The following is a 22,231-nucleotide window of genomic DNA, read 5'->3' as shown; positions in this document are numbered from 1 at the left end:
TTTGCCTGCCTTATTGCTGGGCTCCAAGTGACCTCCATTCTGTTAACATGGCTTTTCTTCACTAGCCACCTTGAGGCTTTTCTTGGTTTTATATTGATCCTCAGTTTATGAGGGCTAATCACTAGATGGAGACATGGGAAGGACCATATTCTTAAGGTTACACCAAAACATATATATGCTTACATGTGCACATGCATACACATGAACGTTTATTTAAATATGATTAGCTTGGAAGAAATAACACATTTTAATGTTATAAAACTCAAAAGGACAAAAGGATACACAGTGGATGTTTCCTCTTATCCCTGTGTCTACCTACTCAATTTCCTTTCTTGGAGGCTACCAGTTTTGTGAGTTCCATTAGCCCCCTTCAAAGGCTGTTCTATTCATACACAAGTAAATATGTATATTCACTTTTAAATATATATATGTAATTATTCATATTTAAGAATATATTATTTTAAAAGATCTTTACATAGTTTGTATTGCATTATATGAACAGAAACATTGCTTTATACATTGATTTTTCACTTAACGATACAGCCTGAAGAGCATTTTATCTCATTACCTAAACAATACCCTTTTTCTTTATGACACCTGCATGGTACTCTATTATATGGGTCTACCAAACTTTTTATTAATCAGTTCTTGTGGGCATTTAGCTTAATTCTAGTATTTTTCTATTACAAATAATATAGTAGTTTTTAACCTTGAAAACACAAATTTTGGCTCTACTGAGGAAATAATTGTGAGATAAATTCCTAGAACTGGAATTATTGGGTCAGACTATTTATGTCAGTAACCTTGATAGATATTGTCAAATGTTCTCCATAAAAGCTGCATTAAATTCATCAGCAGGGCAGGAGAGGGCCCTCTCGTCAGCTTTTCTCATCATCACAGTCAGCTATTTTTTAAGACCTTATTTTTTTTAAGAGCACTTTTGGGTTCACGACAATATTGAGAAGAGGTACAGAAATATCCCATATACTCCCTGTCCTTGCACATACGTAGCCTCCTCAATTATCCACATCCCCCACCCCCCTGGGTGCTACATTTGTTACAGTTGACAAACTTGTATTGACACATACTTATCACCAAATGTAACCACAGTTTACACATTAGGGTTCACTCTTGGTGTTATACATTCTATGAGTTTAGACACATGTATTTGATAAGTATCTACCATTACAGAGTCATATAAAACAATTTCACTGCCCTAAAAATCCTCTATACTCCACCTTGCCTTCCCATCTTCCTCTCCTAACACCTGGCAACAACTGATATTTTTACTCTCTACGTAGCTGTGTCTTCTACAGAATGTCATATAGTTGGAATCATACAGTATGTAGCCTTTTCAGATTGTCTTCTATCACTCAATAATATGCATTTATGTTTCCTCTATGCATTTAATGCTTGAAGGCTCTTTTTTTTTTTCTTTTAGCACTGAATAATATTTCATTGTATGGATGTATCATGGTATTTTTATTCATTTTCTTACTGAAGGACATCTTGGTTGCTCCCAAGTACGGCAATTATGAATAAAGCTGCTATGAACATCCATGTGCAGGTTTTTGTGTGGATGTAAGTTTTCAACTTTTGGGGGTGAATATTAGGAAGCCTGATTGCTGAATTGTAAGAGTATTTTTAGTTTTGTAAAAAAGTCACCAGTTGCCTTCTAACATGGCTGTACCATTTTGCTTTCTTATCAGCAATGAATGAGTGTTCTTATTGCTCCACATCCTTGTCAGCATTTGGTGTTGTCAGTGTTCCAGACTTATGCCATTCTAATGTGTAGTATCACATTATTGTTTTATTATGTACTTCCCTGGTGACACATGATGTAGAGCATATTTTCATGTATTATTTGCTATTTGTTTATCTTCTTTGGTGAGGCCCATTTTTAAATAGGTTGTTTCTTTTCTCATTATTTAACTTTAAGAGTTTTTGGTATATTTTGGATAACAGTACTCCATCAAATATGCCTTTTGAAAATATTTTCTTTTAATCCGTGGCTTGTGTTTTCATTCTCTTGACAGTGTCTGTTGCAGAGCAGAACATTTTAAATTTAATAAAGACTAGCTTATTAATTATTTCATTTATGGATTATATCCTTGTGTTTTATCTAAAAAGTCATTGTAAAACCAGATGTCATTTAAAGTTTCTCCTATGTTATCTTCTTTGAGTTTTATAGTTTTTTTTTGTTTTGCTTTAAATTTAGGTCTGTGATCCATTTTGAGGTGTTTTTTTTTTTTTTTTTTTTTTTGGTGAAGGATATAAGGTCTGTATCTAGATTCATTTTTTTTTTTAACGTGTGCATATCCAGTTGATAGCACCATTTGTTGAAAAGACTATCTTATCTTCATTGTATCGCTTTTGCTTTTTAGTCAAAGATCAGTTGATTAGATTTATATGGGCCTAGTTTTGGTCTCTCTATTCTGTTCCAGTGATCTGTTGGCTATTCTTTTGCCGATATCACACTGTTTCGATTATTGCAGCTCTATAGTAAGCTATGAAGTTGGGTAGTGTCCGTCTTTTGATTTTGTTCTTCTCCGCAGTATTGTGTTGGATCTTTGGCCTCTATATGAGCTTTAGAATCAGTTTGGAATCAGTGCTATCTACTTTACTCATTAGAGCCCTCAACATATTAATCACAGCTATTTTTAAATTCTTGATTTGATAATTCCAACATCCCTGCCATGTCTGAGTCTGATGCTTGCTCTGAATCTTTAAACTGTGTTTCTTGCCATTTAGTACATTTTGTAATTTTTTTCTTCAGTTCTGGACATATGCTGGGTAAAGAGAACTGCTGTAAATAGACCTTTAGAAATGTAATGGTAGAGTGTCGGGAGAGGAAGCCTTCTATAGTCCTATGATTAGATGTCAGTCTTTTAGTGAGCCTGTGCCTCTGGACTGTGAACTTCACATATGCTTCTCAGTTGTCTCTCCTCCCTCCTAGGTAAAGTAGGAAGGCAAGAGCCAGCAATAATGTAGTATTTCCCCTCCTCATGTCAGATGGGCTCTGACAAAACCTCAGCAGATTAAGCTCTGGTTAAACAGTTTATCCTCAGGGCAGACCTTGTTAAGAACAGAGTAGTCTGACATATTTCTAAATAGTTTCTTTCCTTTGCCCCTGCCAGGAGCATGAGGGGATTTTTCTTCAATATTTATAGTGAGAACCTGGTTGATATTCTCTAAATAAAACTCATATTCTCTAAATAAAATTGTGGGGTCTCCCTATGACTGGCTCCCCTGGAATTTTGAACTCTCAGACTTGTCTACTTTGAGACTCCAGTAATTTGTCAATCATAGTTTGGGTTTTCCTATCTTGGCACTGCTTCCCGTGAGTTTTCAGTTCATCAGTTTTCACTCTGGTAAATTGCGACTTTCTTTATTTGCCTGTTGGTCTTTCCAGTTTTGATGCAGCGATTTGCCCCGTGACCTCATTTCTTATATTGACCTAAGAAGAATTGTTGATTTTTCATTTTGTTAGGATGGAGTGACAACTTCTAACCATGCAGAACCAGAATCTGGGAGTCCAATGCAATATCAACTATTTTTTGAAGTAGTTTTTTCTTAGATTGTTTTTTTTTTTTTGAAATGAGAGAGGTGGTAAGGTTTTAGAGTCAGAGTTTCCATTGCTTTACATTGAGCAAGTAATTTAATTTTTATAAGCAACAGTTTTCTTATCTAGAAAATAGGATTTATAATACCTCTCTTGTAGATTTTCTATAAAGGATGAAGGATATTATTGTATATAAAGACAAACAAAATAAAGCAAGAGTAAAGGGTAAATAAATATTAGTCAAGAAAGGGGAGATGACTTTGTCTCCTGATTCTTGTAGGTGCCTGGTGATTTTGGAAGTGTTTTGACTGCCTGTATAATGACCATAGGGGTCACAGCCTATGGCTCCTCCCCTCACTCACACTGCCTCAGCCTTGCTAGCCTCCTTGCTAGTCCTTGAACATGCCAAGGAACTCAGCCTTAGGGCCTTTGCATCATAGTTTCCTTTGTCTGGAAATCTCTTCACCTAGGTACCTGCATTGCTTTCTCCTTCATCTCACTCATGTCTTTCCTCAAATGATACCTCAGGGAAGCCTTCCCAGAGCCCCCAACTTTGCGCCCACTTCCAATGATCTCTACCTCCTTCTCAGTTATATATTTTTTATAATGATTACATATATATGTATATATAGAGAGAAATATACTTTTTTTCTAATCTGGTTGCCTCCCTCTTGCTCTTCCCCCACTAAGTGTAAGGGCAGGAATATTTCACTGCTGTGTCCCCAGTGCCTAGATCTTGTGCATTACATATTGTAGGTATTTCATAAATTTAAGGAATGAATTAGAAAGAGTAAATTAGAAATTAATCTAAGAAGAGGTGATATCAAATAAACAAGATTTATAAACAGAATGATTGCCTTAAAGTATTTGAATCCTTTGTCTGTACCAGTACTCTGAGATATTATTCTCCTCACCTTGCTACTTACTGAGATGTAACTTCTTGAGGTTTGATGCAAAATAGCAATAAAGGAGGTAACTTGCTCTATATTATGAGACCAGAAATAGCACTGACTGAAAAAATAAAATTATAAAACAGCAATTAAATCAAATGTCCTGATCTCTTGTAGCCAGTGACATCTGCTGCTGTAATTTTTGATCCTTCTTCTTGCTTAGACGTAGGACTTGTGATGCATATAAAAGACAACTAAAATGCCTACTCTTGTTGGAATAACAAGAAGACAATTAGGGGACATAAAGTGTCACATCTTTTAGGATTGTCTGATTGGCTGTGACAGCCTCAGATGAGAAAGATAAAAAGACTCATATATTTCTAACCAGTTATTTACTCAGGTACATAAGGTGGAGCGTGCTCCCAACAAAATAATGATTTGCTTACAAGGCCCATTGCATTGCAGTGTTGTTACTAGAACAGGGCCATTTCTGCTCTGCAGTCTATAAAGACCCTGCTTGCATTGGCTAAGGTCTCATCTGAAGAGCATTAGGCAGGAATGAACTGAAAACCTGAAGAGATTTGATATCATCAAAATGTGGCATATAAATATGATGCTGATACTTCATCCTGGGCTTTATTAGCAATAAAAACAGCTTGCTAAAAATAAAATTTCCTCCATTCTGTAGTCAAACCATTTCCTTCAGCTGCCAAGTGATGTTAAATACACTCCTCTCTCACCAAACTTTGAAAGTCTTTTCACCTGCCTTGTTATCGTTGTATTCTGACATTGTCATAGTGACAATAGATTCTGGTTAATACTGGTTGTATGTTGTGACATAGTCAGTCCATGTTTTTCAACACATTGTTTTCCAGAAGCCTGTACCTTAAGGCAGATTGCCATAAAATGAAATCTGACTGGCTCTACACCGTTGTCATTATTGATTCAGATCTCATAAGAAATTGTTAAATGAGCGCAGAAAGGTGATGAAAACTGATGAATAATATGTTGGGGCTCAGCCAGGTGGGCAGAGGAGGGAGAGTGCAAAGCAGCAAAACATGAATGTTATTAATTCTTGATTGAATGTCTATATTAGGTAAAAGTGGTGGGGTGGATGATGAGAAGCTTTGTAATGCGGCTGAAGCCAGTCTTGAACAAGTAAGCGAGTCTTCTCTCTGTACGTAACCTTATTTAATTTTGATTTCTTAATTTCTGTCAGGGAATGCTCATCTTTTAGTAATGAAATGCCTAGCATACAATAAGTACTCAATAAATGCTTTTTGAATGGAAATAATAAAATTCTTCACTACCTAAAATACCACTATCAAAATTTTTACCCATGCTTGGAAAATTGTTTTTATAGTTTTGTCTTTAATGAATACAATCCCAATTCCTAAGTTACTATATGAGAAATTCATAAGTATTAATAATTTGAAATCTTAATGTACATCTACAAATCTGGTTTTTAAAATTGTAATGTTCTATATACCCTGTCATAGTTGGAAGAAAACAAGACATTAAATATTTTTCTTAATTTGATTTGGATACAAAAAGTGATATCAGCCCAAATAAAGGGTCAGAAAAATAAAGCTTAAATGAAATAGTAACACTAGCTAATTTTTATGGCTTATTTATTGTATGCCCTACACGGTGCTAAGTGCTTTATAAATATTAGCTTATTTAAACCTCTTAAAAACAGCTTGAAATAGTTACTATGATTCTCTCTGATTTATAGATGAAGAAACTAAAGTTTAGAGAGGTTAAATAATGAGCCCAAGGTCAGACAACTGACATTCAAACTCAGGCATCCTGGCTCCAAACCCACTGCTCTTAACTACTATGCATATTGCACAAACAAAAACAAAAGAGACAGTTACATGGAATGATAATAGAAGTAGTACGTCATATTAATTCAATGGCCCAGGTTATTTGTCCTAGAAACTACACTATCTTTAACAGAGGTAGTAAATATTTAAGCTACCTTTGATTTCACTGAGAGAAAATGTATAACAAAAATAGTATATTACATTACTTACGACATTATCTGATTCAGAATGTTAATGTCAGGAAAAATGGCAACGAGAAATCATGTGCTCAGGATCATTTCTTTGCTGAGACATAAATGTTGCTAAATGGTGGCCCATTTTTCCCAGTCCCTCCTCTCCATTGTACCTCCAGAACTGTTTTAGGTGAGCATCTCTTACCTGGACTATTACATCAGCCTCCAGATGGTCTTCCCACAACCCCAGTTTGTTCTCCACACTGTTGCCTGAGGTTTCTTCACGAACCAGCAAAAAAAAAATAAATAAATAAAAAATAAATAAATAAAAATAAATAAATAAATAAAAATGCTATTTCACTCTCCTTATTAAGAACAATGAAAATGTTCTTAATTTTTTTTTTTTTTTTTTTTTTAGTTTTGAATCACACATCTACTGATAATCCAATGAAAGCTATAGACCCTTTCTGAGTAAAAAGAACTTTATACACCTTACTCATTATTTTTTGGCATTGCTTGTCAGGGATTTCAAATATCTGTCACCAGCTAGTTTTCTCACCTGATATTCCATCATTTATCCCATCATATATACTGTAGCTCCATTAAATTTCTTATTGTTTCTCAATCTTGAAATATTCTTCAAGTTCTCTGTTCTAAGCATACTCTTAATTGTCTGGGATGCTAAGCTGAAACAGAGGAAGGCCTTATGATATGTCTGTCATAGGCAGCCCATGATTCAAACCTCATTATATAAGCTTGGGAACAGTACTTAGCTGATTAGAATCTCAGTTTCATCGCTGGTAGAATGAGGGTGCTGGCATTATTAATTTTACAGAGTTTTATAAAGATCAAATGAGGTAGTGAATGTAAAGGTCTTAGCACTCAATAAATACATGTTCTTATCTTCAATCCCGGTTTGACTCTCCTCACCCTTTATTTCTCATCCCCCATCCGGTGAGTGGATTTTAGATTTCTTCTCTGTGCCCCACAGCACCATGATTGATACCTCTAACCTTGTACCATTGTTTGGCATTTTATGTTTCTTGTCTGCTTCTCCATCTAGACAAGTAGTTCTTAACCCAGGTTGCACACTTAAATAACCTGGAAAGCTCTTTTAAAAATGCCCCTTGGTCCAATTAAATCTGAGGCTCTGGCATGGTATGCAATCGTGGTTTATGAGGTTCCACAGGTGATTTTAATGTACAACTTAGACTACAGACTCCTTAAGAGCAGGGATTCATCAATGAACCCACTGCCATCATGGTGCTGGGCACTGAGTAGATGTTCAGTGTGTGTCTCTAAAATGAATGCATGCATGGGCCAACCATCCAGGCCTTTTGAATATACATTAGGTAAACTTTAACCCATTTAATTATGAAAGCATGACACTCAAATTTAATATATTTTTAATAAATTTATATGTGTCCAACGGTAATCAGTACTTAAGCAGGTAAAGACAATTTTGAAGTTTTCTCGAAGTAGATGTTGCTTCAGGCAACTTCTTACGTACACATTTGCATATTTAGAATTTTTTCTTTTTCTTTGATTCTTTTGGGTCCTAAAGTCATGTTGGCAAGATGGTTTAAACCTATAAATCTCTTAAAGCGTACTTAAATGCTTCTAGCTGAAATTAGCAGTCTACTTGCCACTATAAAATTTCTTCTCACTGTTGAACTATTATATATAATTCTAGCCTTACTAGCATTTTTTTGTTGCCTTCCTCTTGGATTTTATATGCAGATTTATATTTAACCTTCCTGTGTTCTTTCTTTTTAGTGACCCACCAGTAATTGTGTTTAGCTGTAAAAATATGCACAGTACCACGAGAAAAGAGGAAGAAAAGGCCTAATGACATTAAAAGCAATAGGTCTAGCAATTTGTTGAAATTAACTTTTTCCCATAATGGCTGGTAGTGCTTTCTTTTTTGAATGTTAAATGGAAACTGATATGTAATAAAATGTTTTTTTATATAGTAAATAGTATCAGAGCACCATGACTGATAAAATCAGCTTTCTCATTTAAATGCAAAAGATTTATAAGTTTATTTTCAGTAGGATTCGATTTCATGATGGCCTCAAGACACTAAGCTGAATGGTGGTTATGGAAAGTAGATTCTTATCTTTTCTAATAAAGAGAATCATGACTTTATTATCTTAGTTTGGGCCTAGAAATTAAAATGTTATCAGCTTAACAAAAAGAAAGAAAACACATTATAACAACATCTCTAACTGTTGGAAGATCTCAGTACTGAAAATGCATAGGTTGGATATTTTTATTAAATAAAAATAGTAGATTTTGGAACTATATTTAATTTCTTTGCAATGTTATTTTCTCTTAGGTAATCAGCTCTGATGTGGGGTCGACGGTTTCCTTCTGGACAATAGACACTGGGCGGAAAATCAAACAGTTTACTGGTTGCCATGGAAATGCAGAAATCAGCACTATGGCCCTTGATGCAAATGAGACAAGGCTTTTGACTGGCAGCACAGATGGGACTGTAAAGGTATGAACACAGTGATGCTTTTCTATCAGATATGAGGAGCTGAAATATTGTGCAAGGAGACATAAGTTTGACTATATTTGTTGTTGCCTTTTTGGCCTTACAAGAAAAGAGCTGAGTGAGACAAGTTAAGAAGAACTAAATAACCCAAACCATCTAATAACAGGAAATAAACCTCTGTGGAAAAATGAATAAGTAACTTTTCTGAATAAATTATTTAGAATAAGAATACAACTTGGCTTGTTTATTTCAGAAAATCTTTTTTTAATGTTTTGAATAGGACTACTTTGAAGAATAAGAGGCCTAAATAATTTTCATGTACTTCAGCTAATGTCTCTAGCTTTCTTTTTTCTCAGTTTATAAAATAAATAACCAGAGTAAGTAAACTTTCAAAAATGGCATAGATGCAAATTTTTCAGAAAATTAATATTTAAAATCAACCCATTTTGTAATTTGCATTTTTATGAGAAAGAGAGATAGTGAAGAAAAATAGAAGGAAGAACAACCATGCTCTTATTTATTATCCATCTTAAACTAACATGATTTTATGTTTCCAGTTTTTTTTAAATTTTGTAACTATTAATTTCTTCTGGGAGGATGGTGCTATTTTACTTTGCAAAAATGATCAAATTTTCATGCAAAGCCATATACTTACAACCTGAAATCATGCCCACCAGTGAATCTTCTCTATTCCCCTCATCTCTGAGAGTAATGACAGTGCCTGATTGGATATGGCTTGTGACACTTTGAGGCAACAGAAGGCAGTTTTCTGAATAAGGTTTAAATGGTTTTCAAATTTCTGTCATAACAAGAGTCAGAAGGATATTAATTAGATGTATCTTCCATACTAGGGTGTATGATGCATTCAGGGAGAGTAATACAACACTATTTGGATATGTAGCTAGAACGTTATGGAATTGGGGAGCAAATATTCATGGGGATTCCAGGCTGGCAATGGTTAGCGTGAAGGAGGTGCTATGGCACATTGTAGTGAGACTTTGGAAATATGCAGAACTTGGCCTCTTGGAAGGTTAATGGCCTGAAGTATAAACTGGGAGCTTGGGTTTAAGCAAAGTAACCTAGTTCATAGCAGAACCGGCAAGATGTGTGAAGGTAATGGAACGATCTCAATCTCAATAGTCAAGGTAGAAAAAAGCAGGAATAACTGGAACCAAAGTATTAGACAGTGGCTTAGATAAAGGGAACAAACAAGTGTCTCACCCACCCAAGTGTCCTGGGGCGTGAGGTGGAACTGCAAAAGAAAGGAAGTGGATTAGGTTCCCTTTACCATATCTTGCCGGGTAACATGTTAGAGAGTCTGGGGTTATGCATACTTGTAAGTGGTTGCTAACATGGTCCCAGCTAAGGGACTTGATAGGATCTGGGGGCAGTCATATCTTCATAATACCTATCTGTGGGTATAATTTTAGATGAGCTTGGTAAGAGATATGTTTAGAGGAAAACCGAGTTACATGGGTGAAGAGTTGTACACCCCTCAACAACTCAGCTAAAGCCTTGACATCTTAGAAGTTAATGTGAATTTAGTAATATAATCATAGCTTTTGAAGGTACATTTATCTTTATCACAATAGCACAACAGAATTCTGAAATTTGGCAACCTCTGCTTAGGACGCATAAATCAGAGTTGAACTGCACTGGCCGTATTCTATGAAGAAACAAGAATTAATGACATTTTCCAATCTCACTTACATTTAGCCTCTAAAACCCATACCTGTGGAATCAAGGATTTAAAAGTATTGCCTATTTATCAAGGTTTTGAAGTGTCTGTTTTTAAATTAATTAATGTTTTGAATAATTAATGTATGCATCCAATAAAATTTGAAATATAAAAGAGTGAAAAGAAAAACTCTTTCTCGACTCTGTTCCCAGCTCCTCCTTTGTGGCTGTCATTGCTGCCAGTTTCTTGCGCATCCTTCTAGCCTATGGGAAGCATCTGTTACTCAATGGCAGCCCACTATCCATGCTGTTCTGCATTTTGCGTTCTTTTGTCTTGAACATTGATTCATATGAATGCAAACAATAATCATAATGTTAGCTAACTTTTATTGCTTGCTTACTGTGAACCTGTCCTAAGTAGTTTACATATACATTCACACAAATACTTATATACATGCGTATAATCAATATGGTTGGTAATATTATTAACCCAATTTTACAGATGAAGAACTGAAGCCCAAGGAGATCAAGCAATTTGCATAAGTTTCCATAGCTGGTTGAGTTTTGGCAGAGCTCAGACACATGGAAGTGACTCATTCTTCTTAATGACTATATTATGTGCTACTGTATAGATATTCCTATTCTGAGGTTGAGTCTCTTGTTAATAAGCAACTAAGTTGATTCACATCTTCAACTTTTATAAACCATGCTTCAGGAATATTCTCCAAAATATGCCATTTTACACATTTGAATGCCTCTGCGCAATGATTTTCTAAAAGATGAATTTTCGAGTCAAAGGGTATGTGCATTTTAAGTTTGATAGAATGTCAGCTTGTCCTTTGTGTGTGATGTGCCAACAATGTTTCATAGCAGACTTTGTTTTTAACTCTTTGTAACCTAATGACACTCTCTGTTGAAGCACACTCATTGGATCTATATCCTCGCCACAGCATGAGGAGGTAAACTAGAATTGCTTATACCTCTGTAGCATCATGTCTAGCACCCACTATCAACAGGTTTTATTGGGAGATATGACACCTAGTATATAATGACTGTGTTTCGGGCTCTGTATTAGATGTTTAAAATTCCAAGGATCCCTGAGGAATAAGTTTCCTGTGTCATAAATGGGGGAACTGAAATTTAGAGAGATACACTTAGAGCAAGAACCAGGATTTCAACAGACTTCAAAATGTGGCTCTTCATGATTTTAACTTCCCTCCCCCTAAAAAATGCACTAATTCATTAACCTTTAAATCAAGTGTCATTAGAATAGACTGACAGGGTTACTTATGGAGTAATAAATATAATGGCTAAATTTAATTGGTGAGAGGATTTTCTTTACTCATTATATATCCCAAGTGGATCAACCCTAAGTCCAGAAAGGAAATACAAAAATTTGGAATAATATTATTATACCATGTTGTTTTACTCATTGAAGACATTTTGTTTTCTTGTCTCAGCAGTGGTTTTAATTTTCTCTTTAAGGTATGGGACTTCAATGGATATTGTCATCACACACTAAACGTTGGGCAAGAGGGGGCTGTGGATATTTCACAGATCCTGGTTCTTAAGAAGACAATATTGGTTATAGGCTGGGACAGGTATGATATGTTTTATGCAAAAGTAGGAAGGTAAAATCAAAATCTAAAAGAAAAAAGAATATAGAAATCTTGACTGATTCTGAGTCATTAACTTGCTGCTGACCTAGGTGAGTGAAACTTTATATGGAATCAACTGAATGCTTAGTGACTACAGTAGTATAAGATCATGTCGCTTGGGCAGCTTTGAGAAGTGTTAAAGAACTTTCTTCTGGCTTTAGGAATCTGTCTTATTTAAAAAATCATTCTGGATGGGGATATAATACCACGTCCTGAATATTAACTCCAAGAGTTTCCCAAATTTTATGGGCAATAAATTCTTAATGCATAAATTACATTCCTTAAACTGTAAAAGAACCTCATTTCTTCTTCTCTTGTTACTTATTTTAAATTGCAGCACAAGAGGGAAATAGCCCACTGAATTCTGTGTTAGTGCCTCCTTCACATCAGTGCAGAGAAGGGCCTTTCACAGCCCACTTACTGTTCTCAAGGAGCAATTCTTCCATTTCATTACGAGGAAAATTACTTTTCTTTCTTTTTTTTCCTGAGAGAACTAGGGGATCATAAACAGGGCCTTTTCTATGACATTGTATAAGCACTAGGAAAATTAAAGTATGATGTTTTGAAAATATATTGTCCATAAATTCAACAGTTCACAAAATATTACTCTAATAGGTAATTTGCTCAACATTATTCACTACAGAATTATGATCTTAACGTTTGAAGCTAGGATTGAATCAGATTTTATACCTAGAAAACTAGCAGTATATACTTGGGAATTTTTATCAATCATATGGAAGGCTTTTTTTTTTCTAATGCAAATGTGAATATACATACTAGAAAACATTGTGCCACATGCAGCTTAGTTTTCAGAGGAAGTTTGACTATAAAGAAAGAAAATGTAGTCCAGATTATTCTACTTGATATTAAGAACTAATTCAATCATCCTCATCTTTGAAAGACAAGGCTTCTGCACATCCCTGGGAGCAATCATGATCCATTAACTGCTCATAACCTCTCCAACAGACTATGGCCTAATGATTTCAGTAATTAGGCTATGGCAATGAATAAGTTTAATTCTGTAATATCATGGCAGGGTAGATGTGCAGTATACAACTGAGCCAATTTAAATTTTGAACATAACGAAAAAATGAAAACATTAATCATTGTGAGTCAAAACTTTGGAGATACTATTACCTTAATTATATTTTTTAGTTATCCATAGGTATAAATTATCATTAAATTTAAGAGTCTTTTTGCTTACAGTGGAAAATTTTTAAAAGATTAGAGTCATCTAACAGTGGTTTAAAGGAATACTCGACGCTTTGATATATATTGGTGGGTGGTAAGTTTCTATAATCTGAGGAAGAAGCTTTGGGAAGACTGAAATGAGAGAAGAAAAAGTTACCAATGTTCCCACCTTTTCCATCTTTTCCATCTTCCACAAGTTGTGAGGACTTGGATCCCTTAGTTGGAATTGAAAGTTAATGAAGACATTCCCAATTATAAAATTTTACTGTATATTGTTAGATTTAAAAATTATATTTCTTAAGTCAGAGGCCTTATGTTAGGATGGATTCTGGAGGATTGTTGTGGGGACCTTTTTACCAGGAGGTATTTAACACAAAAGCCTAGAAGACAGGTCAACTGTTTGGTGATAGCTGGAGAAGGATGGTGAATTAAGCCAACTCTTTAATAGTTAAGTGATTAGAGAAGTAATAACTAGAGATTGACAGCCAGTTTATTAAGCTTTCTTTAAAACCCACAGGAAACTGTCAAGCTGAAGCTTTAACTTTAGGCTTTATCTAAATAAAGACACTGGTTTGATAATTTTGCCCAGGATGAAATAGAAATTTTATTTTATTCATAGAGCTTTGTACACGTGGCACTTTACAGACATCATCTAATTTAATTCTTAACTTCATTTTAGGAGGTATGTAATATTTCATAGATATCTCAAGTGTCTATCTTTAGCTCTTATCTCTCTAAACTCACTTATCTGCTCGCTTGCTGGATGTGTCTGACAGCAATTTGAAATTCAACATATTCTAAACTGCATGTATTATTTATTCCCCTCTCCAAAACCTACTTCTCCTCTTGGATTCAGTTAATAGCCAGAGACATCCACTTTGGTTTTGCCTTCTCACTCAACTTTACAACCAAGTAGTTACTAAGCCTTATCTATTCTATACTCTAAATATTTCTCAAAGCTGTTCCCACTACTACTACAACTATGTAATTCAGAGCATCATTTCTACAGACTTCTAATTTGTCCTTTCCTCAGTAATGCCACCCCCCTTTGCCTCTTAAATAGATGTGCACATTTTAGCTACAGTTTCTTTCTACAATGCATTCTATCGATGCCACTTCCTTGTTCGACACCTTTTAGTGTCTACACAGTAAATTGAAGTTCCCTCCAGCCTGGACCTATTCTTAGTTTCATTCTCACTCTTTCTCATGTACATTATAAACTCAAGTAGCAAACTGCCATCAGGATGTTCTCATGCCTTTATTCTCTCCCCTTATCTAGAAATCTCTTCCCCATGCCTTTATTCTCTCTCCTTATCTAGAAATCTCTCTACAAACATTTTTCGATGTGGCTGTTTATTCCTATTTTAAGTCTCTCTCATACATCTTCTTCACCAGGATATCTCTCTTTACTACCAGGATGGAAATATGCCCCCTTTCTGTCTTGGTGCTCTCTAGTTTCCTACATTTTATATAACATAGGAATACACACACACACACACACACACACACACACACACATATGCATAGATATATATTTGATTTATATATCATATATATATTTGATAAATATAAATTAAGTCATTCAACAAATGTCATTGAGCATCTAATGTGCACAGTGTCTAGAGCTCATTAGATGCTCAGTGATAATATATATAGCATATATTGCATATATATATATAGTATCTGATGCTCATTAGATGCTCAGTGGTATTTGTTGAATGATTTAATTAATATTTATTGAATAGGCAGGGAATCTGAGGATTAGAGAGCTAATTACCCATGGTCACATGCAGAGTAAATGGATATTCAAATCTATTCTCTTTTCACAATAAATCAGAAAGCTGAATATTACCAATCCTCTTTTACAAGGGAGGAGATGAGGCTTGAAGAGGTTGGGTAGTCTGGCCAAGGTTACAGAAGTAATAGGCAGCTGAGTTAGAATTCTACACCAAAGTCCATGTTCTTTGCATTTTTTCTGAGTTGCAGATGAAGTCATTAAATTATGGAAGAAACTATATTCTTTTAAATGAATAATTTGATTGAGGAGGTTGGGCATATCAATCAAAGTTGATGAATGGGTTCTGTGAATTTGGAGAAGCACATACAAAAATATGTATTATTAACAGTACCTCAAAGTTTTAGCTTAACATTATTTTTCCCCTTTCCTTCTCACAAGCATTTTTAAAGTGCAGTTAGATAGAAAGCACTCTCAGTGGTAACACATTCTACTTGGGGAGTCAATACCTACAAGGCAGAATATGGTAAATGCCACTGTGCAATTACCCATCTTGGTTATTTAGAAATATGGTCATTCATATCTAGAGAATATTTCTGTCAGGGAAAAAGGAGCCTCAAATTCAGAACTTCTAGAAATGTGTTTCTTATCATTTTAAGCAAACCGTACTTAGAGATGAAATTGTGAATTGACATAGGGTCAATGACAAACTACCTGGTTAAATACCTAACTATATTTATTTTGACAAAATTAAGTGAATAGTAAATCAATTATCTTTGCATTTATTTAAATAGTCATGTAATATGTATATTCTGATAAAATCAAATAAATAATCATAATAGTTTAACATTTTATCCTACCCTAAAATTCTATGAATCTATACATAACAACTCTCTATAAAAACAGACTCGGACTTTTAGTTCTCCCAACTTTATTTCTTTTTTTCTGTTAAAGGAGAAATTGTTGTTCATGAATGTTTTACCTCTGTAAAATATCTAGGCTTATACCAGTACTAAAAAAAGAAAATATTTTATATAATTTCAAATAATTCAGAAAATTTTATTGCTATCAGTATCCTTCAGAGCTCTGTAAAAATTGGGCGCTCAATAAATAGATGTTGATGTAATTTGATTTCTGAAAGTATTTTTAAATGAAATGAGATTGGGGATTTGAAGTTTCACAACAATAAAACTTATCTATCACAAGATATTAAATCCTTAATAATTGTCTTAGTAAGGAACTATAATCCTATATGACTCAACTGGTTTCTATTATTAGGATAAGAATCAGAATGAAAACTTCCAAAGTTGTGACTTATTCTAAATAACCATGTTGGAGGTCAGGAGGGGGCTAGATATGTTCAAAATTTACAAATAATCCTCAAACCTAATTTTACAATAGTTTCAGTGTCTAAAATTTGACTCCACAAATTTAAGGAAAAAGAATAAACATGAACTAATTTATATTGAAATAGTTCTCTGCCTTTGAGCCACACCCTTTAAGCCTAAAGGGCAATAGATAGGTTCTTATGATAATTGGTCTTAACAACACACGAACAATTAACCTCGAAGGGAGAAAATAGTTGATTGTGTCTTTTGTCCTTTCCATGACAATTTCTACATGATAAGTTTTAGTAAAAGCTGTTTTTCTAGCTCATTCATCCTAAAAGAGGTTATTTTTTAAAACATTTTTTTTCTTTTTAAAATTGTTTTATACTTAGGTAAACTCATTTTGTTCTCACAGAATCGGTCATTATATCTAAATTCCTAATTAGAGGTATGATCATCTTCACAAGATGACAGGATGACTCAGTGGCAATACTCTCAGGATTTTAAATGATAGTTGTGGAATGGAAATTGTAAAGTCCTTCAAAGTCAGAAAGAACACATCTCTCAGACTCCTCAAATGGCCTTAAAATTGGTTCATTCTGTACTTTAATTTTACTCTTGGCAAAAGTACAAACTTAAAAAAGCTATCTTTGAAATGGACAAAGTTAGAAATACAGTGTGGATTCTGAAGGTATTTTGAGGATAACTGTCATTTCAAATGAAACTTTCAGGTTAGGTTTTGAGGGAAAGGTGGCAGCTAATTAGTTTCTTGACATTTTGACACACAAGGTCAACTATCAGAAGGGCTACTTTTTACACTAAAAGCATTTTTGTGCCTTTGGGTGGTACTTCCTAAATACATCTAGTTAATATGGGTATCACTGCAAAAAGACATTTGACATTGAATTTTGGCTAAGAGATAATAGAAGAGATATAGGATTGACCTTGTCCCTGTCACTCCCACCTCATAGTCTCCATTCCCAGGGGATAATCACTTCAACCAAATTTACCAATTGGTGAAGAGAAAATTAAAAATATATACATATAAAGCCATTATGAGATTAACTACAACTTCAGAACTGCAAAATATCTTATTTATATTATCTTGCTAAGACTCATATTAATGTTATTTTAATAATTATCAATTTAAAAAACAGAATTATTCATACATTGATTCAGCAAATATTTATTAAAAGCCTATTACATTCATTTTAGGCACTGCTGATGCAGAGAGGGTCGAAGTCCATATTCTCTTAAAGCTTATTTATGATAGAAAAGACAGAAAAGGAAGAGACAAACTTAGACCACAGTATCGCATAATAATAGTGTAATAAAGAAAAGTGACATAGGTGGGGGATGCGAGACTCAAAGGAAGGCTTACTCGAGGAGGCAACATTTGAGCACAGAATATTTCATTCATTCATCTGATTTATATTTATTGAACACTCAATATGTATAGGTTGTTATGCTTGCTACTATGGGGTTTACAGAATAAGACAAAATCCCTGGTTTCTGAGAGCTTACAATCTAGCAGAGGAGTGGAGACTATCAAATATTTTTTAAATGTTGTAAGTATAATGTGAATCATGTAAGAGATCAGAAGAGGAAAACAATTCTTTCAACTCTAGTTATTAGGGAAGTCTACCAGAATAAGGTAGGCCTTAGGGAACAGGTAGAAGTGAGTTTGTGTTTGGAAGGAAATCCACAGAGAGATCAAAGAGCACTTCATGAGTGAAACAAAGCAACTAGAAATGTGAAGTGTGTTTGGAGAACAAGAAGGGTGCTTCGAGAGCTGTAACAATATTGTTTGGGTTGAACAAGAAGATGCGCTTTGGGAACTTAGCCCCTGGAACTGTTAGGTGATACCCGTAATAGTTCAAAACGGCTCCTGCAAGTAAGAAATTTACTTGAACTCTTGTATTTTATTTTTAAAATCCAGGTGAATTTTGCATTCTATCTCATCAATTCATTGTCCTTATTTTAATATAAAAATATTTTTCCCAAAAATCTTCAAATAAAGTTAACTCAGAAAGGTGCACTGTATTTACCCTGAGGCTCCCAGTAACTGACAAATATTTAGTTTGACATTCACATTTTACTTTGAAAAGCAAGAATAGAAGAATAGAGAGAAATAATTCTAAAATAAGTTGATTAGACTCAATTATTATTAGGTCTTGAATAACAGGCTCATATATTTTAATTTTTTTCATATAGGAAATAGAAAACTAGCAAATGTTTTTCAACAGGGTACTAGCCTTATCTTTGATCACGCTATTTCTTCATTCTGCCTAGATTGCCTTCCTCTTCCAAATACCACTCATTTATTTATGGTCCAGCTCCATTGTGACCCCTCAACTCAGCTTTCTGTGATTTCTATACCTGGAATTCCATGGCAGTTGATCTGTACTTCTTTGGCACTTATAACATTTCACTACATTTTAGTCACTTTATGTTCATGACTCTATCCCCTGCAGTACCATGAATAGAAACTTCCACAGAGAAAACAAGAATTGCTTGTAGAATAAATACATATAAGAGCTTCCAAAATGGAATGATTAATCTAGTAGCAGAATAAAGAATGTACCGGAGGTGGGGAGACAAGAGGCAGTAAAATTGGTTAGAGGCTGTTAAGTTGTTCAGTTGTTCATGAAATAGTGAACATTGAACTAGGAAACTGTCATTGGCAGTTTAAAGTAAAAAGAATGAAAATGTAGCATATCTCAGAGTTAGAATCTGCATATTTTATTTGACTGAGGAAGAGAAAGACATACAGGAGACTGGAATTCTGGTCTATTAATGAAAATAGAGAATTTAGGGAGGACTGGTGTGGAGGGAAGATGGAAATTATGGATTTTTGCTATGTTGCTGATGAGAGCATTATATGCCACTGTCAACTGGCAAGGGAGAACTACCCAACACTGGAAAAAGGTTATAAATGAAGATCAATTTAAGAACCATTTGTGTAGAATAGAGATTGAAGCTCATGTTGGTCTAAAAAATCCCTGAACAAGCCCTTTTGGGCAGAGAAATGGATTGGAAGAATGATAATAAGGAATGTCCGTATTAAAAGTAGGGAGAGAAAGAAGGGGATGGAAAATAGAGAATAGCAAATGAAAGATCAGGGAGACAGGAAAAGAAGCAGGACATACTAGAAACATAAGACTTTCCAGGAGGAGAAAGCCACGTTCATCAGAGAGTAAGGAGTTACATTGATAGGACAATCGGGAGAGCTCTAAAGTGGCGGGAATAGAAGCAAGATTTCAGGGAGGTGAAGGGACACCAAGCCTTCCCATGCTCATTTGAGCGATTGTGATTTTAGCAGGAGGGAGAGGTTTAGCATAAGCTGATAGTCAGAGCTCAAAAAAAGTGGAAGCAGGGTGGTATAAATGCTCCTACAATTTAATTTTTGAGCTCCTCTCTTCCCCTCCAGGCACTGGGCACTTCATTCTCTGTCCATCCTAGCCTGTTTTCAAACTCACCAACCGTGCTCTAAGATACTGACCTTCTTAAAATGATTATTTCTGTTGAAAATGTATCTGTCCTGTGTACCATTCCTTTGGAATGGCAATTCCTAAGTGTGTTCCACAAATGATAGTTCTTCAAGATGCTGTATGAGAAAGGACTCTGTGGTTAATTAAGTCTGGGATATACCACAGGGAATGTTCTGGACACTCTGATGAAATGAAACCTTATCAATTTTGTTCAAACTACCAAATATTATGTGTTCATGGACCCATCCTCTTTTTTTTTTTATTGTCACTGTCACAAAACTTAGTGGTTCTATGGTACTAATATGGGGAAACTTTGATTTGGAGTTTTGCTGAGAGATAATTAATCTGATAAATGCATGTATACTTGGTGTTAATGATCTTGAAAGAATAATTAACCTTCTAATACTAAATATTCAGAGTTTATTAGAGAATTCAATGAAAGAATTCAAAAGGAAGTTCAGTGAGGGAAATTTAGTAGTATGGATGACATGTGAGAATAAAATTCGGGGTAGCGTAGTCTTTTAGACCTCTCAAGTCACACCACCCAAGTGGATGGTGATGACTACTCAATATCTATATCATTTTTAGATCCACAGCTAAATTCTGTATCCTTTTTACAGGGCTATTACTGTGTTTCGACCTCAGAACTTCAATCAATTTTTCATCCAGCCTGGAGAATGGAAAGGAGGAATACAGCACCGAGATGATATCTTGTGTGCTGCATTTTTACCTCCACACACTCTTGTTACAGGTTAAGTGAACCTTCACTTGACAATCAATGGTGAAAGTTTGGTTTCTTTTATCTCACTCACTTAAAAAAAGCCTTCTCTCAACTGCAGAATGAATAACTTTTTTGAAGAAGCAGTCTTTGCACTTATTTCTAGGATAATTCCTTGGTTCTTATTTCTAGGGCAAGCCATCAGCTCCTGAGCCTGGCTACCTGGCCTCAAATCCTGGTTTCACCACTTGCCACTGTACAATATTGAGCAAGTTATTTAATTTCTAAATCATAGTTTTGTCTGGCTAACAATAGTATATCTATATCTTACTACATCACAAAGGTTGAGTAAGATAATCTGTGTAAACGTTTAACACAGTGCTCAGCACACACTAAGCTCATCAGTAAAGGTTAGCTTTTATTTTATTGTCTTTTTCCAGGAGCAGCATCAGGGCTGTTGGATACAAATCACATATCTGTAGTACTCAGATGTTTCATAATGGGAACTCATTAACCCTTTGGCACAATTTAGTTTTAAGTAATTTTAGTTAAAGACTGGCTTCACAAAATGTCTACAAATCCAAGCTCTTAAAAGGATCCATGGGCAAACTTTGATGTGGCATATTAAAGAGGATCAGAAATTGTTGTATCATTTCCGGCCAAAGAAAACAATTTATAAAGACAGATTGTACCATGAAATTAACAAGTCCATATTTTGACAGCCTACATTTTTTTATAGAACTAAAAATGTCATCAATTAAGAGGAATGAAAACTTAACAGGAAAAGAGCCAGGATATCTATGCAGTGTTAACAACTTGAGGTTTACTGCTTTACACTTAAAAGTTCCGCTGTTTTTAAGACTTCCCTGATCACCTTCCGTGAGGGCCAGTACTGCCATTTAATTTGCTTTATAGCTGTTGGAAGTCTACCCTGCGGGAATATCATGTGCTGAACTATGATGGAGAGAAGTAACCTATAAGGCTACGTAGTTGTTACTCTGAAAGTGTCATAAAATACCATTGTAATTGGTGAGAAGATGATGTCTTCATTCACTCTTATTCCATCAGTCAGTCCTATGGATAAATATTTGGTCAAACACTTTGTAAGTAAAGCATTTCAAAATCATAGGAACAGATGAGTACTCCCATGGGCAACTAATACGTAGAAATACATTACCCTTGGCCAAGTTGTGCATTACACTGGTTGGTCTCGCCAGGACAATACAGAGTTTAGTATGTATTACTCTCCAAATCCCAAGAAAGGCACCATCTGTACATCTCACTCAAACTCAGCTTTTCTCCTCTGCTCTCCACTTGACATTGACATTCTGCTCAGTAGGGAGCTGTCCTCATTTAGCTGCTGAGAGAAGTGGTCTGGCATGCATTGCTCTTCCTCCAAGACAGGCTTGGTCAGATTTAATCTCACTATTTGGGCTTTTCTATGTTCTTGGTGAAGAGCAAAGGGAAGGACTTTCTGTAGGG

General features: G+C 34.9%; 1 protein-coding gene across 1 annotated transcript in view; it reads left to right on the top strand.

Annotated features, from left to right (window-relative positions):
- The window catches only part of WDR49 (WD repeat domain 49), a 113,684-nt gene that overhangs the window by 56,478 nt on the left and 34,975 nt on the right, over positions 1 to 22,231 (top strand). The window contains exons 8-10 of the mRNA XM_006910871.2: positions 8,790 to 8,954; positions 12,114 to 12,229; positions 20,652 to 20,782. Of these exons, the coding sequence (XP_006910933.1) occupies positions 8,790 to 8,954; positions 12,114 to 12,229; positions 20,652 to 20,782 (412 nt within the window). The remainder of the gene's footprint in view (positions 1 to 8,789; positions 8,955 to 12,113; positions 12,230 to 20,651; positions 20,783 to 22,231) is intronic.

This window comes from Pteropus alecto, unplaced genomic scaffold (assembly GCF_000325575.1).
Source record: "Pteropus alecto unplaced genomic scaffold, ASM32557v1 scaffold33, whole genome shotgun sequence".
NCBI classification, from domain to species: Eukaryota; Metazoa; Chordata; class Mammalia; order Chiroptera; family Pteropodidae; genus Pteropus; species Pteropus alecto.
The sequence above is the reverse complement of the archived record's forward strand: the minus strand, read 5'-3'. Positions and strand labels throughout refer to the sequence as shown.